Below are 19,323 nucleotides of genomic sequence, written 5' to 3'. Positions count from 1 at the left end.
GTCACATTTTTTCAGTCCACATCCTTTTTCTCGAAGGGTTCTTCTCATGGCGAGTGTTTTGGGAAAGTGAGTGAGCAATCTATTCCTCTTCCAATTCCAGTCCCTGTGTCCACTCCTGTTCTTCTATTCCTCACCATCAGCTTTACGAAGTACACACCAAAGAGGGGAAAAACAGTTGTTTAATCTCTTCTTTTGAAGCAAGTCACAGGCATTGACTCTTTCCAAGAATGCTTCCCAACAAAAGCTCCCAACCCTAAGGGGAATAAGATTTTTCCAACCTCTTTCGCAGGAAAAGAAATGCCACTAGAATCATCAAGAAGCAGTGTTTTAAAAGGGGTGGGAGGCGTACGCCTGGAGGCGCTTTCAAAACACAGAAGTGTATGCCAGAGGCGCAGACACCTCTGAGGCGTACGCCTCTTGCGCTTTTATCACGAGGCGTGCTAGAGGTGTACGCCTCATGCACATCTGATATAAAAAGACAAAAAAAAAAAGAAAAAAAAAAGAAAGGAAAGGAAAGGAAAGGAAAGGGAAAGAAAAAGAAGGAGAAGAAAAAAAAAAAAAGAAAAGGAAAGGGAAGGGAAGAAGGCTTATGCCTCCTTGTGTTTGGAAGGCTTATGCCTCTTGTGTTGTGAGCTACACCTCACGCCTCTAGGTAGTGGAATGCCTTGCGTCACGCCTCCACGTTTTAAAACATTGTCAAGATGTTAGGGAATTGAAGAATGAAGCACAAGAAAACAAGCTAGAAGGTGAAGGGGTCCAAATTCGTCTATCAGATTTAGTGGGGACCAAGAACACTTTATCAAGAATATCCAAAAGTCTGATATACTACCCATTTCTGTATCCCTAACTGCTCTTCTCAGATCCAAGTCCCAACCATACCCAGATCCAGAATTGGAAGGTACATGAAAAGTAGAGGCAACCTCATTTTTATTAAGGTTTTATACTATCAAAATTTAAATTCTAAGTTACTGCTTAATAAAACCAATATAATTTTTGGTATAATCGGGTCCATCAGATCTGGACCCAACAGACCTGATTATTAACTGGGATGGTTCTGGGTCTGTGATTTTGTCCCAATTAATACTCGGTTTGGGACTGGACCACCCTGTCCCAACCCAGATGTGACCCGTTGACAGCTCTACCTTATGGTGTTGTACGATTACCTTAAGCTTCCTAATCTTCTGTCAATTTGTCTCCTCTATTTCACATTTTTCCATTCATTTTTGGTTGCAGGTGGAATCCCACAGTGGACTTGAGGAGCTTATTCAAAACTGCTTCTTTATTCCACCTAGAAAGAAAGGTAAAAAATATCATGGAGATGCACAATATCTGCAGTATTATGGCCTGTATGGGAGTAATGTAATAAAAGAATATTTGAAGACAAATGCTAATCCAAGGAAGGATTAATGGAAACAGAAAGCCATCATGACAAGCATAGTGAATTGGGTGAAGACCTTGCCCACCTTGACACGTATCTCCACAGATGACCTCATTAGGATTTGACAAGTCAGTGCTGCCTCATCCACGACTAGAATGAGAATAACACATAAATGGAGGCCTCCTAGTGTATAAAGTTGAATTTTGATTGTTGCAGCCTAGAGAACTCAGTTAATTCAGAGGTTCAAGGAGTGTTCCGAAAACATAATGGGACTATTATGACATTTTTCTTAGGATCCACTGGACATGGAGGCTCCACTAGGACAGTACTCTTGATGGTGCTTGAAGGACTAAAGATGGGAAGGGATCTTAACTACAGAAACATAATAGTGGAGGGGGACTCCAATGTAGTAGTGGGCTAGCTTGCTGGCATATTGAGGGAAGTTAGATTGCTGGCATCTGAACTGAATGTATGTTTCCAATAAACTCCTAGATGTGCCAACAGGCAACAGCAAGGTTGATGCTTGTCTAGACAAGGAATGAATATAGCACATTTATTTTGAGAGTTGGTTCTAGGGGGACCTAATACAACAGAACACTTTTTTTATGTACTATTGTTATTCCTACTAGCAAATTAATAAAATATGTTGATTGTCAAATGTTCCCTGAGTATTGATGCTGCTACAAGTACTCTGGGCAGTTGAAAAGTATACAAGTATATACTGTATATCAAAGTATAGAGAGGAAAATGACTCAGTTGTTATTCAACAAAAAAAAAAGACCAAGTTGTCAAGATGGTCACTTGATACCCCTCCAAATAGGAGCCACGGGATCAAACCTGCAGAACTGCAGACTCTCTGTGGTATGGCCAGTGGGCATTACATGCACCCTGCTCTGTACAAGAAGTAGATTGTACAACAATATAGTACAAGATGTTGCCTACCAATTAAACAAGGCAGAACTAAACTATCAATTAAGGCTGTGTAGAAAAGAGATAATAAGTATTGTCTAGAAGATCAATGATACACCTCAATATAGGATGTCTCATAGCCATATTGATGTGCCTTCTTTATGTATCATTGGATGTGTTTTAAACATTACAATGCAACCTCATACAATTTAAAATTCTCCATAGCCCCCATATATCATCATGTCTCTTTGTTAAGTTAACACTGCACCGTTGTCTTAAATGATGCTGATTCCAGGATGTGATAAAATGAATCTAGCACAAAAGCAGCATCTACATGTATAATGCAGCTTGAGAGTAAAGGGGAACATCAGTAGTCCATATGGTTGAATCACCATATATCCTCTAGTATAGTACTTACACCATGTAGCATAACAGTTTTTAAGAAGAAATATGCACCTCAACCTTTGATTAACTTACTTCACAAGTAATTTGCGCTTATGCTTGGCAGAAGCATCTGAACCAAGAAAAGATTCCAGAACTCGTCCACCCCCTGCATCTTTTGCCACTTCAAGAACATGATCAGCCTCCATGGATATAATACTTATGACATAAGGCTGAATCAACTCCTGTGGACCATAAATAGGTGTTATAAGATGCATGTACGTGCTGGGCTGACATTAAAAATCACCAGGAGAGTAGAAGTCAAGTCAACTTTTTCTATACAATATTAAGATGCTGAAATGAGTTGATGCAACAAAAATGTTAAAAGGCTCAGAATCAGCCAGTGTTTACCAGAACATGAGTACTCTTAACAATGCAAGCAACACAGATTTCTCAATAGACCAAAATAAAATTAAAAATGAATTAAACCAGACTTAAAAAGTACAAGGAAAGATGTATCAGCATTACATTACCTATGGTCAAAAATTAGATGCAAGTATCTAATATCGGATAAGTTACAGACTATATTCTGAAGAAATAAATTCACCTGATCAGACAATCTTAGTAAGTGGTTCATTATGGGATTATGATGATGAAAAAGATCCAGAAAATGATAAGTCAGTTTGATGGAATTGATAGTATAACCTTGATTATCTACTTCACAAGGTTATAAAAAATAAAAAAGAAAGGTGAAATTAGGGTAGTTTGTGCCTATGGAGACAAGGTGTGAGAGGAACAAGAAAAAGTTAATATGATAACATTATGGGTTTGTTCCCTGTTTTGGAATGGTAGAATACTGATGTATTTCATTCTATTGCCAATCGGTATTTATACAGTAAGCTGCAGCAATAAATAGAAAGAAAAGAAAATAGAAAGTACAAGAATAGAAAGAAAGACTTTCTAAATCAATCCTAGGAATATATACAATTCTATTTTTACACAACTACCAAATATGGATCTGCACCAGTAACCCCACGTTTTCCAACACTCCCCCTCAAGCTGGTGAATAGAGATCCTCCATTCACAGCTTGGCTATAATTCTTCGAAAGTCTGTACTATTGAGCCCTTTAGAAAGTACATCGGCCAGTTGTCCTTTTGTAGACACATAGGGAGTGCAAATCATCTTGCTGTCCAATCTCTCTTTTATAAAGTGTCAGTCAATTTTGATGTGCTTCGTCCTGTCATGTTGAACAGGAATGTGAGCAATATTGATGGCTGACTTGTTGTCACAATATAGCTTCATAGGCTCTTCTCGTGGAATCTTCAGGTCTTCTAAAATTATCTTCAACCAGAGTAATTCACACACTCCTTGTGCCATAGCCCAGAATTCTGCCTGTGCACTTGACCGAGCCACTACATTTTGCTTCTTACTCCTCCAAGTGACTAAGTTTCCTCCCCAATAAGGTACAGTAACCAAAAGTGAACCGCCTATCAACTGGAGATCCTGCATAATCGGCATTTGTATATGCTTCAAATAGTGCAGAATTCGATGAGTCCCCCATTTCTTCTGAATAAAATTCCTTTTCCTGGATTGGCTTTCAAATAGTGCAATATCCGGTTGTGTATGTGCAAGACAAAGGAGTTTTCCAACTAGTCTTTGGAACATCTCCTTGTCTACACTTGCATTCTCGTTGACCTCTCCAAGTTTATGATTGGGATCTATAGGCGTGGAAGCTGGTTTACATGCCATATTTCCTATTTCTCTCAAAAGGTTTGTAGAGAACACTAATGTGGGCCCCACAGCTATTGTCCCACTGTGTTCGTGGGGTAGGATGTGTTCTAGTCATCCTAGGGTTAGCTGGTGGTCAGTTGGTTATTTCAGTTGTTATTTATTTCAGTTTTATTTTGTTCTATTTGTTATGTAAATACTAAGGGTCCTTTCCATGTAATGAGCATAACCTATAAATACTAAATAGAAGTGGCGACGGCAGAACATTCAGATTCTACAGTTCTCTCTTCTCTTCCTCTTCTCTTCTCTACATTTTCCTTCTATTTTTGAACCTGAAATCTATTAGGGTTCAAGGCTGATAGCAGTCTTGAACTTCTACATGGTATCAGAGCAAGGTTAGGGTTTCTCATGTGAGTCTAGTCCAACCAACCACATGAGAACCATCTAGGGCTGGAAGCTGAGAAAGTAGAGTTCGTTGACTGATTCTTGGAGATCGCTAGAGGGTTTAGCAGCTGTTGAAGACTTGCCACGGTTGCAAATTGTTGGCGATCAGGAAGAATCAAAGAAGACTAGGGTTCGGGTAACCTTGGAAGGCAGCGAACAACATTCTCTTATAAGTTATATTATTTTCTAAGAGAAGTACAATCAGAGAAGATAGGTTGGACCTATCTAGAAAGGGCGGCCGAACCATTCTAGGGTTTTCTTCTTTCTATTCTCTAAGGTTTGGTCTTAACCCTGCGGCAAACCCTATTAATCTTGCTGCAAACCCTGATGTTGGGCCGAGCCTTGTGATCTACCTGTGAAGCTCTTCTTAAGTTTTTTTTAGCATTGGTCAGTTTTAGGGTTTCATATTAACCCTACTACAAGTCTTATTTGTATGGTACTGCTTGGAATGTGCGGCTGAAATTTTTTTAAGAACTGATTAAAACCTAATTCTGCTCCAACAAATCAAGTCATTCTCCAAACTGTATTCAGATCTTTTTTGGGGTTTCAAACTCTTTTAAGGAGTGAAAACTGTACGGACTGTTGCTGTTGTGTTTGCTAATTGGTTTCAGATCAGACTTATACTGGTTTCATGCACATATACGTGAATACAGATTAGTTCTATAGTGATTTTTTATTGTGATTAATAGTCCAAGTGTTGTTCTTCGACTGTAGTAACCCTAATTTTGAGACTATTGGTTCTTGAATGAAATGGAGTTTAAAAATCAGGCAGAAGGCAGTTCTGGGAACAGCAGTTATGGTAGTGTTTCTGAGACAGGTTTTCAGATTACAACCGTAAGATTTGATGGATCAAACTATTTGGAATGGGCCCAATCAGCCATGATGGCTATTGGGGGAAGGGGTAAATTAGGGTATCTCTTGGGAGATGTGAAAGAACCTTCCAAGGGAGACCCCATGTATACCAAGTGGGTCTAAGAAAACTACTTGGTTATGACATGGCTGTGTAATTCTATGTAGCCTCATCTCAACCGAAATTACTTGTGGGCAAAGAGAGCCAAGGATATATGGGATGTTATGAAAGAAACTTATTCCCAACCCCTTAATGTTGCCAGAGCTTATGAATTGAAATGTGAAGTGAACACTCTTAAACAAAGAGAGAAACCGGTTTCGGTCTACTTCTCTACCTTGAAATCCCTGTGGCATGAGATTGATCACTTAGAGACTCTTGAGTGGGAGAGTTCCAAAGATGCACAGACCCAAAGAAAGCAAGTCGAGACAAACAGGGTGTTTGAGTTTCTGGTAGGTCTGAATTCAGAGTATGATATTGTGCGGCAACAGATATTGACCAGAGATAGTGTGACTCTCTCCTAGGCAAACTCCTTAGTGCATAGTGAAGAGACTAGGAGGAAAGTCATGATGCAACCTCAGCCTCTTACACCAGCCCTTGTAGCTGTTAAACCCAAATCAGAATGTGATTCAGAAAGGGACATGAAGGAAGATAAAAGAGAAGTGGTATGTGAGCATTGTAAGAAAATTAAACTCACAAAAGAAACATGTTGGAAACAGCATCCTCATTTGGTCCCGACAAAGTTGAGAAGCAAGAAGGGTAATGCTCATGTGTCCGTGAACACTGATTCAGCATCCTCGTCTGGCACAAGAGGCACACCTTTAGAGACCTTAGTTGCAGTTCGAGCTGCTTTAATACAGTTGGAAAAGGAAGTTGGGAACTCAGTTCAGCCACTGCAGTCACCATCAGCCCCTGCCACATCTGCTTTCGCACATTCAAGTACTCGAGCCTCAGCCTACCATGCCACAGCTCCAGGTACTACTGAACCCTGTTGGATAATAGATTCAGGTGCATCCGACCATATGACTAGCTTGCCTTCATTGTTTATCACTTATCATTTGTCTTCTAGTAGGGATAAAGTATCTATTGCTGATGGTTCTCTTGTCCCCATTTCTGGCAAGGGTGACATCAAACTATCAGATACTATCTCCTTGTCTTCTGTCTTGCATGTTCCTAAGCTTGATACTAACCTTCTTTCAGTTAGTAGTATTACCAAACATATGAACTGCTCAGTAACTTTCTTCCCTGACTGATGTGTTCTTCAGCACTTGGAGACGAAGAAGGTGATTGGGACTGGTCGTGAGACGAATGGGATCTATCTGCTCGGGGAGAGTTCTCATCGGGAAGAGTCAGTGGATAAGAAGTCACTTGTTTCTCAGATTGTGAGTCCGGTTATGCTTTGGCATAACCGATTGGGTCATTTGTCGTTTCGATCCTTAAAGAGTTTGTTTCCTACTTTGTTTGAGTCTGTTGAGTTGTCCCAGTTGAAATGTGAAAGTTGTGAGTTTGCTAAACATTGTAGAAAATCTTATTCATTGAGTAATAAAAGGAGTAATAGTTCTTTTGATATTGTGCATACTATGTTTGGGGGCCATATCGGGTACAGATATTTTTTGTTATTTGTTGTGACTATACTCGGTTTTCTTAGGTTTATCTTATGCGTTCACGAGATGAGGTTCCCGCCTTGACCCAAAACTTCCACCAAATGATCCTAACCCAATTTAATGCCAAGATCAAAGTTCTTAGATCTGATAATGCAAAGGAATACTTTGTTAAGCCATTGGCATCTTACCTTCTTAATCATGGGGTTATCGACCAGAGCACTTGCCCTCATACACCTCAGTAGAATGGGGTTGCAGAAAGGAAGAATAGGCACATCTTGGAGGTGGCTAGAAGTATTATATTTACCTCCAATGTCCCTATTCGCTTTTGGGGTGATGCTATCCTCACGACGGTATATCTTATTAAATGGGTTCCTTCCCTGGTTCTTGATATGAAATCTCCTTTTTCCCTTCTATACCCAAATGAGGAGTTGTTTACTGTTCCCCTTAAAACATTTGGTTGTACATGTTTTGTTCAGCTTCTCGGACCCCATCACTCCAAATTCGAACCAAAGGCCTCCAAATGCATCTTTCTTGGTTATGCACAAACTCAAAAAGGTTATTGCTGCTATGGTCCTGTCTCAAAGAAGAAGTTTGTCTCCATGGATGTCACCCTATTATTCTCGGGTTTCTCCTCGGGGGGAGAGTAGTGAGAGTGGGGATTTGGATCCTTTTCTTCAGGGGGAGCGCAGTGAGGGTAGGGTTAATACTTTTGGGGCTGTTCCCTTAACTATTCCATTGGGTGATGAGGGCGGCAATAGTGAGGGTGGTATTACAGTCCCAGGTTGATCCCGGTCATCAGTAGTCCAGGTCAGCTCCAACCTCTTCTGTGGCTCCAAGTCCAGGTATTACAATCCCAGGGCCCACAAAGACTCCTTCCATTGTTGCCACTTCACCTCCTGCAGACGACCTTGACCTTCCCATTGCCGTCCGTAAAGGGAAACGGGATTGTACCACATCTACAGCCCACTGCATTTCCTAGTTTTTATCCTATGATCGCCTATCTCCCTCCTATAGGTCCTATATTACTTCTATTGCCAATGTCCCTATTCCAAGAACAGTGCAAGAAGCCCTATCAGTCCCGGAGTGGAAAGATGCAATGCAAGTTGAAATGGATGCCCTGTTGAAAAATAATTCATGGGAGCTAGTTGATCTGCCCAAAGGAAATAAACCAGTTGGATGCAAATGGGTATTTACTGTGAAGCACAATGCAGATGGCTCCATTGAGAGGTACAAAGCTCGGCTAGTTGCAAAAAGGTTCACCCAGATTTATGATATAGATTACTTGGAGACCTTTGCCCCGGTAGCCAAGATGACCACCATTCGAGTTCTATTATCTCTTGCAGCAAGCCACACTTGGCCTTTGTACCAAATGGACATTAAAAATGCTTTTCTGAATAGAGACCTGCAGGAAGAGGTTTACATGCAATTGCCTCATGGATTCTATGATACAGAGACAGGTAAGAAAGTATTCCGGCTCAATAAGGCATTGTATGGTTTGAAGCAATCACCTAGAGCTTGGTTTGATAGATTCAGACTAGCCCAGTCAAATCATACATTGTTCATCAAGAGGGTGGAGTCCTCTTTGACACTACTTGCAGTGAATGTTGATGATATTGTGGTGACAGGAAATGATATCTTGGTGCACTACGGTATTTTTTGGGTATTGAGGTTGCTAGATCTAAACAGGGGATCTTTGTCTCTCAGAGGAAATATGTTCTAGATCTGTTGGCAGAAACTGGAAAGTTAGGTGTCAAGCCTGCGAATACACCCATTGAACAAAACCACAAGATTAGTGCAGAGAGTGGGGAGCCTCTTGAAGACAAAGTTATGTTCCAACGATTAGTGGGAAAGCTCCTATATCTCTGCCTCACTCGGCCAGATATCAGTTATGCAGTTAGTGTTGTCAGCCAGTACATGCATTCTCCTAGAACCACGCATCTTCTTGCAGCAGAAAGAATATTAGCATACTTGAAGAGATGCTCGGGTAGAGGTATACTGTTCAAGAACAATGACCACATGAAGGAGGAGGTCTATACGGATGCCGATTGGGCTGGGGGTGTTGATGACAGAAGGTCTACCTCTGGATATTGTGCCCTTGTGGGAGGTAACCTTGTCTCTTGGAGGAGTAAAAAACGGAGTGTTGTCTCCCAACTTGAGGGGGAGTGTAGAGAACACTGATGTGGGCCCCACAGCTATGGTCCCACTGTATTCGTAGGGTAAGATGTGTTCTAGTCATCCTAGGGTTAGTTGGTGGTCAGTCGGTTATTTCAGTTGTTTTTTATTTCAGTTTTATTTTGTTCTATTTGTTATGTAATTACTAAGGGTAGATTTGTCCTTTCCATGTAATGAGCATAACCCATAAATACTAAATAGAAGTGGCAACGACAAAACATTCAGATTCTCTCCCTCCTATCAACCCTTTGTGTTCTACAGTTCTCTCATCTCTTCCTCTTCTCTTCTCTACATTTTCCTTCTATTTTCGAACCTGAAATCTATTAGGGTTTAAGGCTGATAGCAGTCTTGAACTTCTACAAGGTCAACAACATACTTTTGTTGAGAGATAAAGATGCCTTGTTTAGAATGTGCAACTTCAATTCCGAGAAAATACTTTAGTCTCCCCAAGTCTTCTTTTTATCATTCCCAGTAACGATTATATCGTCCACATAGACTAGTAGTGCAGTAACCCCCCCTGAGGCTATGTGTTTGATAAACAATGTGTGGTCACCTTGACTTTGCCTGTAACCTGTACTAAGCATCACCTTAGTAAACCTTCCAAACCATGCTCTCGGAGATTGTTTGAGACCGTAAAGTGCTTTCTTCAACCTACAAACTTTGTTCCCTTTAATGCCTTCTCCAAAACCCGGTGGAATGTCCATGTATATCTCCTCTTCTAGATCACCATGGAGAAACGCATTCTTTACATCAAACTGTTGCAAATCCCAATTATAGTTAGCAGCCAACGACAATAACACCCTTACTGTATTCATTTTAGCTACTGGAGCAAAAGTCTCCTGATAATCTACCCCATAAGTCTGTGTATATCCCTTGGCTACCAGTCATGCTTTGTACCTTTCTAATGACCCATCAGATTTGTACTTAATTGTGAACACCCATTTACAACCTACCGTCTTCTTGTTTCTTGGTAGATCCACAACTTCCCATGTGTTGTTTTTTTCTAGTGCCTCCATTTCCACTCTCATGGCTTTTCTCCACTCTTTATTAGAAAGTGCCTCGGCTAGAGTATTAGGAATTAGAATGGTGTTAAGGATGGCTAGAAAACTTTTATGGGATTTAGAGAATCTTTGGAATGATACAAATTTGGCTAAAGGGTACAATGGGCATTTGGTACATTCTCTGGTTCCTTTTCTCAATGCAATAGGTAGGTCATACTCATACTCATACTGTGAAGGTGTAGGTTCAGGTTCTGAGCATCCCTTAGTCCTAGGATTAGGAGTTGAATCTTGGACTTGCACAAGTTGGGGATCTGGATTTCTTCTCCTAGAGTAAACCTGCATATATCTCACATTATCATGCACATCATTAGGGGGATTAACAGTGTCCGAATTTGGTTCAATGGTCGAATTGTATGACTCTTGTTGAGACTCGGGAACGTGGGGCTCAGAGGAATGTGACTCAGAGGGTTGTGATTCTTGACGATTGGATGTCTGTGAGGAGGGTAAAGCATCTAGGGAGAAAGGACTTGTGACCCAGAGATCCGAGGCCTTATCTTCCATTAATGAAAGCTCCCCCTGAAGATAAGGTTGAGTGAAAAAAGATCAAATGTGACATCGATAGAGGTGTAGAATTTTCTGGTGGCTGGATGATAACATTTATAACCTTTCTGAGTTGGGGAATATCCCAAGAAGACACACCTGATTGCTCGTGGGTCTAATTTTCCCTTATTATGGACATGAACAAAGGCAGTGCAGCCAAAAATTCTTGGTGTGAGACTATTTGAGGTTCGAATATCAGGGTAAAATTGAGAAAGGACTTGTATTGGGCTTCGGTTGTCAAGAACTTTAGATGGTAGTCTATTTATGGTGTAGGCAGCAGTAAGGGCAACTTCCCCCCAATACTGTTTTGACACCTGATTTTGAAAGCAAAAGAATCGGGTGGTTTGCAAAAGATGGCCATTTTTTCTCTCAGTTATCCCATTCTGTTGAGGAGTGTTAACACATGAGGATTCATGCACAATGCCTTCCCTCTGAAAAAATGGGGACAAATTCTGATTAAAATAATCTGTAGCATTATCAGATCAAAACCTTTTAATTCTCACACCAAACTGAGTTTGAACCATGTTATGAAAGTTGGGAAGAACCGTACCCACATCAGATTTAGACTTGAGAAGAAAAATCCAAGTGACCCTAGTGCAATCGTCAATAAAAGTGACGAACCATCTAGAACCAGTAATGTTGGGAATTTGAGAAGGGCCCCATATATCCGAATGAATCAAATAAAAAGGAGTTGAAGATCTTTTAAAGCTGATTCGGAAATAAACCCTTTTGTGCTTAGCAAATTCACAAACATCACAATGAAAGGTTTCAACATCAATTCCTTTAAACAAGGAAGGAAGCATTGTTTCTAAAACAAGAAAATGAAGGATGACCGAAACGAAAGTGATGACGCCAAATTAAATCTTTATTGGAGGTAGATAAGAATGACTCGTGTGTGACATGCAAACAGTGTGAGATGGTTTGTTGGTTGCTTCAAGGTAGTAGAGTCCATCCCTTTCCTTAGCAAGTTCAATCTTCTTCCCCGAAACCTGGTCCTGAAATACACAATAACAAGGAAAGAACACAACATTGTATTTCACATCCTGGGTGAGTTTATGTATAGAGATAAGGCTAGTGGATAACTTAGGAACATCAAGCACATTTTTAAGTAAAAGGGATGGAGTAATTTGAATGTTCCCAATCCCTGCCACTGTGGTGAAAGAACCATCAGCAACGGAAATTTTTCTATTACTAGGACAGGGTGTATAGGTGAGAAAATGTAGTGAAGAGGGTGTCATGTGGCCAGTAGCTCCAGAATCAATCCATGGAAAAACACTAGCCGAGGCATGTAATCCTAGAGGTAAAGACTCACCTGAGAGAGCAAGAGAGGTAGAACCACTTCCTGGTTTCAAGGATTTCAGGAAGCTCCTTAGCCTTTCACTTTCTTCATCATTAAATGGTCCCTAACTTGAGTGTTCTTGCTGCAGGGTTGTGAAGACATTATGGGCCTGTTGAACTCCTTTTGAAACTCCTCGATTTCCCCATTCCTAACTGGATGTGGGAGGTTTTCCCATGAAGTTTCCAGCACCGATCTTTTGTGTCTGGGCTTCTTGCAATAGGTGCACCAGAGGTTATCGTTAGAGTCATGGGTAGTTGTGTCATGAGCCAAGTTGTGATTGTTCTCACCCTTTGAACCACTATAACTTCCTCCCCTAGCCACCATGGCTGAGCCTTCAGGATCTTTAGGCTCAAGCATGATTCCACGGTAGCTTTCCTCAGCTCTGACAAGGGCTATGACTTCATTCAATGGAGGCACTTCTTCTTTGCCAAGAATTTGTATTCGGACCTGATCAAATTCAGCATTCAGTCCAACCAATAAAATTCATCAAGATCACAGCATCACTAGGGCACTTTGTCTCAAAAACCCGATAATGATCAAGCTTATGCCATAAATTTTGCAGCAGATTTGCACACTCTGTAACACTTTTGCTCCCTTGTTTGGCCGCCTTTGTCTTCACTTTGACCTCATAGACACAAGCAGCGTCATGGGCTTTGGAATAGGTTTGTCGGACAGCATCCCAAATAGCCTTTGCAGAGGGGAGAAACATACAAGTATCACTGATCTCGGGTGTCATTGAACTCCACAACCATGACATAATCATGGAGTCCACTTCGTCCCAAGCATCAAAATTTGGCTCGACCAACATTGGCCCTGTTCCAAGAAGGTGACTAATTTTTCCTTTTCCCTTCAAATAGGTACTCACTAGTTGTGACCACTTCAAGTAGTTTTGGCCATTCAGTCTATATGTTGCCTGAATATTCTGCAAATCACTAGTGTCAGGATGAGAATTTGTTGCTCCTTCATCGGTTTGGACGGAAGCACTTGTTGAAGTCATGTCGGACATTGTTAATGTAGGAAAAATAAGGCCAGCAGGAAAGGAGAATAAAGGAGGGAAGAACTGGCCGGAATAAAGAAGAATAATGAAATACTTCTGAAGGCCAGAAGAGAAAAACACGAAAAAACTGGCAATGAAGGCCGAAAAAAAAATCTTAAGGTTGACAAACCTAGAGCTCTGATACCATGTTTTGGAATGGTAGAATACTGATGTATTTCATTCTATTGCTAATCGGCATATTTATACAGTAAGCTGCTGCAATAAATAGAAAGAAAAGAAAATAGAAAGAAAAGAAAATAGAAAGTACAAGAATAGAAAGAAAGAAATAGAAAGAAAAACTTTCTAAATCAATCCTTCCACAATCCTAGGAATATATACAGGTCTATTTTTACACAACTACCAAATATGGATCTGCACCAGTAACCCCACGTTTTCCAACATTCCCCGTATTCAATTTATATTCAGATGTTCCCTGTAATCAACTAATATATGTCTAATTTTTCTTGACAAGTCATGTTTTCAGTCTATATTACTAAAAGGGGATAAAACTCCAAATAGTCTAGTAGTTATTACAGCATTCATTCTATTTCTTTGATTCCAATGATTTAAAGGTAAAGTATTACATTTCTTGTTTTTCTTTTTATTTGATAGGTAAAATTCAAATTTTATGAAAAATATGACAATATACAAAAGCAAAAAACAGAAAGAAAGTGTACTTTGACAAGCAAGTTCGATCTGCTCCTCACAGAGCGTACCTCACACCGACCTCACAGGAACATCCCACCATGTATCGGGAACATCTCCCATACTTCTATGTTACTATTCATGGGGGATCTTCCCAATGCACAGTGAAATGTGCCTGTGAGGTCAGTGTGAGGTGCGACCTGTGAGAAGCAGATCCCAATTCTTGACAAGCTACCTACACCCAAATAGATTTATACAATGGACTCCCTAGGAATCTACCTCTATACATTTGAGATCCATTAACCCCTAGCCTAGCTAAAGCCAACAGCCATGCTGTTTACACTTCTAGGAGTACGCACCCACTGGAAAATAACCACCACTTCCACTGCCAATAGATTTATAGCATCCATTTGTTAGACAGTATATGTCCTCAGCTCCAGTCAGACTGATGTATTCTGACATTTATTAGTGAGTAAAATCACAGCATTATTATTTCATGTGTGTTTTGGTGTGTTTTATTGATTATTTTATATTAAAGAGAAAGTAAAAGGGAGGTCAACTATACACTAAGCTTTGACCCTTGTGACACAACCAACACTTCACCAATTCCTCATAAAAATTATATTAAAAGGAAAAAGAATTTAGAAGAAAGGTTATAAGCCATCACCTAGAGTAAACCTTACACCACTACCCCAAACAAACCCCCTTTCTTTTTTTTTTCTTTTGATCAATAACAGAATCAATTTCTTTAATTATGAAGAAATTTAGTACAAGAATAAAGAAAGAGAAGGGAAGGGATAAACTCTATTAATCCTCCCCAACAGAAAATGCAACACAGCACAACCTAATTGTTTAGCTAGTGTATCAGCAAAAGCATTTGTATCTCTTTTAACCTAATTGTAGGTAACCTCTATCCCTTGTAACAATTTGATGGCTTTTCTATTCTCATAGATAATAGCACCACCATCCAGCCTCCTCTTCCTTTTGGACCCAGATTATTACAAGCTTAAAGTCACATTCAATTAACAACTTTCTGGTATTAAGCTCCTTAGCCTTTTGAACTCCTTTCATGACAGCCATAATTTCAGCCCTCAAGGAGCCCGTTATTCCAATTATACCTGAATAGATTGCAATGACATTTCCTTCCACATTCCTAAAGACTCCTCCAATGCCAAATGGACTTGAATTCCCTCCACTGCTTCCATCAAAGTTGAGCCTAACAACTACACTAGGAGGTGGGAACCAATCAAGCCTGACCACCACCTTAAAGGGGGAAAAACAACTACCTCCCTCCATTTCTTCTGTTAGACAGTGTATGCCCTTAGCTCCAATCAGAATGATGTATATTACGACATTTAATGGAGGAAGTTATTGATGTTAGACAGTTATGTCCTTAGCTCCAATCAGATTGATGTATCTTTTGACATTTATTGTAAATGAATAAAATACATAATCGATTCATGTCATTGCGGTGTGTTTCTAAGTAATACCCTTAAATTGGACACATATTAGACTCGTGTTAGTTTTAAATCTTCACAGCCGTTGGATAGATTTGGAGAAATTTATCTTGCCAAGGCTGACACTAATGTGCCGCCCCAAGTTGGTTGGGGTGGCTTGTCTCAGCTGCTAGAGTGAGACCTGAGGTACATGCAGTGTAGGTTTCTTGAAACCCTAAACCAGACCAGAATTCCAGTATTGCCCTGGACCTTGGAGATAGATGGGCAGAACTGGAATGTTGCACCTAACCCCTAGACTCGATTATGATACTACACTAGGTGTCGGATTGGGCTGGCTTTGATATGCCAATCCGTGAGATCCTTAGAAGGGGTCAAAACCTGGGTATGTTGGGACAGTCCGAGAATTAATCTGAGTGGGTGATCATAGTGACAGGATCAGCCCCTTTATCAGACAAAGTGAATGATCGGGGATGCATTCTCTCTGATGGAAACCTAAACTACCAGTAGTTGATTTCAACCGTTGAAATTTGTTTTGCAAAATATATTTATATATATATATATATATATATATATATATATATATATATTATGGTTTCAAAATGCTTGCAAAAGGTTTTTATTTTTCGAGATCCATGTGAGTAGAGAGTGCAGCATTGTACCTTGCAACCGATGGAGAGGTCATCTCTTGTCAGGCAGTGTTTGATCATTATGGGCTGAGAGGTTAAGTGCAAGACCATTGAAGGTAATACCTGATGGGTTAATCTTGCATCTGCCCACAGTCCTTGGGTTTTTATAAGGTGGCTTGACCCATGGACCATTTAGTGCAAATGTTGAGCTCATTAAGAGCCCATGGTGATGGACTCAAGGGTTCACTGTCTCCTACAGTGAATTCGGCCAGGCCTTATAACAGAGGTTGGGCTGAGCTCATGTGGATGATGTGTAGATCAATGTTTGGGTCCCATGCCATAGAAGGATATCCAACTGGGCAACAGTTTGGAGGGTGAGCAGATGGACTTAATGGGCCTAAAGCCCAATTCGAACTGGCTTAATGAGATTAATTAAATAAGGGCGATTCTAGGATTTAGATCAACAGATAGGATAAGGGATTATCCCTATCCACTCAGAGAGTCCAGATCCAAATAAAGATTTGGATCAAGAAACTCCTAATTAAATTAGGAGGGCTGATCTTTATCTACAGATAAGATAAGGGATTATCCCTATCTCTTAAAGAGAGTCCAGATTCAAATACAAGATTTGGATTAGGAAACTCCTAATGGGATTAGGAAAACCTCTCTTTAAGGCTATAAATAGAAGAGCTGGGCGAACCTCTAGTTCATCCAACAGTCTACTGTTTTAAGAGAGAAGACAACATACAACCTGAAATCGTGTTCACTAGCCCTCCATCAGATTCTTGTTGAAGAATCAGGTTCTTGCTGAAGAGCCATCCTGCTGATTCTGATTCATTCTGCACCGTGTCATCTTCGATGGAAGCAATCTTTGGATCTTTCCTTGGGCGTGAACACCTTCATTGGAGGTTATTGTTACTTCGTATCATGTATAACCCTCCACTCCCATTTGGTTTCAGATCTAGTCTAGTTTGAATTCAAGATTGATACTTGAAAATGCAGTTTTCTAAAATAAGGAATGTGATTCCCACATGGGAGAGAAATAAACTTTTGAAATTTCGCCCAACCTTCCTGCAGGGTTTGGCCATCCATATGATGATGGATCTCTCATCCCTTTCATCTTCATCACACAGTGGACCACCTTAATGGTGATGGCTTCAATATTAGCTTCTCTATTTCTTTCTTTTTCACAAAATATTCTTTGAGTCATTTCTTCCCAGATTGTCCAACATACTACTGCCCTTGTGCACTTCTAGAGCATTCTTCCCCTACTCTTTCACCAGCTTACGATAGTAGGAGCAAACAGGTTTAGTACATTAAGCAAAGGCTTCCACCTGTACCCAAACAAAGAAACCATTACCAAATTGAAGAAGAAAAGGGGCAAGAGATTAATCAGTCATAGCAATTCTCACCGTTAACTTTGCAAAGGGAACACTAGTGGGGGGAAGGCACCAATTAGGTCTTTTTCTTAGTAGTAGCTCACAAGTATTGATTCTTTATAGATACATTTCCTAGCACAGACCACCCACCCTGGTTTATTCCAAATCTCCCTAAATGGAAAAGAAGACACTTGGCTTTCACTCAATTGAATAAGGGATGAGAGAAAAGATGTACATGTGATAGTACCAGAGAGTGACAAGGTCCAAATCCTCCTATCCCTTTTATCAACTATAGTTTCCTCCCTATGGCAGGTAATGGCATAAAAAGAGGGTAACTATGTCTTTAATGGCAGGTTACACCCAAAGATGGTCTCAAAATTTAACAAGAGTTTCAGAGCCAGGATAATACCTAATATGTGGTAAGAAGAGGGGTATAATGTCACAAATGGAATTCTAAATCAATTTGAATTAAATAAATATATATATATACACACTTCATACTCGTTTATATTTATTTGTAAAGTTGGTCTGAATGTAATGTTTTTACTAAAAAAGCTATAGGTTCAAGTTTCAAACAAGTTATTTTAAATTCATTTTGTTCATTTATTCATTATATATAAAATCCATGTTAGTTTTAGTTCATTTTATTAATAGTATATAATAATTTAATCGCTTTTGAGTTTAATTTATTAATGCTAAGAAATGTCTGATTCCATGTCAAATTCAATTCGAATTCAATATAAATCATATGTAAAAGATTCCATTCAAATCTCAATATAAATAAACCAAATTTGAATCTACCTATGTCTGATTCAATCCTATCATTTGCAACCCTACTTCCTGAACCTCTTGTTGTGATAGTGAAGGCTATGTTTCTCTCTTCATCTCCCTAATCTTGAGTGTTGGTTTCCTTTTCACCCTGCTACTCTCGAGAAGGAATTGCTTTGCTTCAATCTTCACAAACCTTTTCCAGGAACCATGCTTCACAAACTTACCTTCCTTCATTGCCCCAATGCACTATTTGATTTCATTAACCTCTCTTATCTCCCCCAACAAGAAACAAACAAAGCAGAAGAATTACAGTTGAGCCCAAAACAAAGCACCCCTATTTACCCCTTGTTTTGCTAACCAATCAGCAATTGTGAACCATGTTTCTTAGCAAAGGGAGGAAATACTCCATTGCCTATATGTATGACTTAGGGTTTTTGCAAGTTGGGAGTTACATAGTAGACACAACACTATACTCATGTCAAAAAGAAATGTTGGGGAAAATACATCAGCCCAAGGTGGATAACCCACAACTGAGTTGGGTAGCCTCTTCAAGGATCCTTTCACAAGGACTGCAATATTCTGGTTGGAGTACAAGGAAAGAATTGCAATTATCTTAAAAACAAAAGGCCCAATCCTTTGGAATTGTTATAGAAAGTACAAAATTCAAAGTGGGTCTATCAATTAACAATTTTGGACTGCTTTGCACCGACTTTTAATGTATGGCATCTTAAGGGAATGGAAACTAAAAGCAGCTTCATCCATGATAAGAAACAACATTCATGTAGAATTGTCTCCCCCACAAGAAACAATATTCATGTGGAACTAGAAGAGGTTCTTAAGGAAGAAAGGAATTTCCTAGAGACAAAGTTGAGATGTAAATGGCTTTTGGAGGGAGATGGAAATAAAACTTCTTTCACTCCTAGGAAAGTGGAAGAAGAAAGAATCTTATCTCAAGCATGGATGTTGAAAGACATGTGATAAATGGGGAGGAAAATGTTATGGTTT

At 39.8% G+C, this 19,323-nt stretch overlaps 1 protein-coding gene across 3 annotated transcripts in view; it reads right to left on the bottom strand.

The window, feature by feature from the left end:
* The window catches only part of PUM23 (pumilio 23), an 88,968-nt gene that overhangs the window by 22,156 nt on the left and 47,489 nt on the right, over nucleotides 1–19,323 (bottom strand). For all 3 annotated transcript variants that reach the window (XM_010272773.3, XM_088900543.1, XM_088900544.1), the window contains one exon: nucleotides 2,765–2,913. In XM_010272773.3, the coding sequence (XP_010271075.1) occupies nucleotides 2,765–2,913 (149 nt within the window). The remainder of the gene's footprint in view (nucleotides 1–2,764; nucleotides 2,914–19,323) is intronic.

The sequence above is a fragment of the Nelumbo nucifera genome, chromosome 3 (genome assembly GCF_055504915.1).
Source record: "Nelumbo nucifera cultivar China Antique chromosome 3, China Antique-T2T, whole genome shotgun sequence".
NCBI lineage: Eukaryota > Viridiplantae > Streptophyta > Magnoliopsida > Proteales > Nelumbonaceae > Nelumbo > Nelumbo nucifera.
The sequence above is the reverse complement of the archived record's forward strand: the minus strand, read 5'-3'. Positions and strand labels throughout refer to the sequence as shown.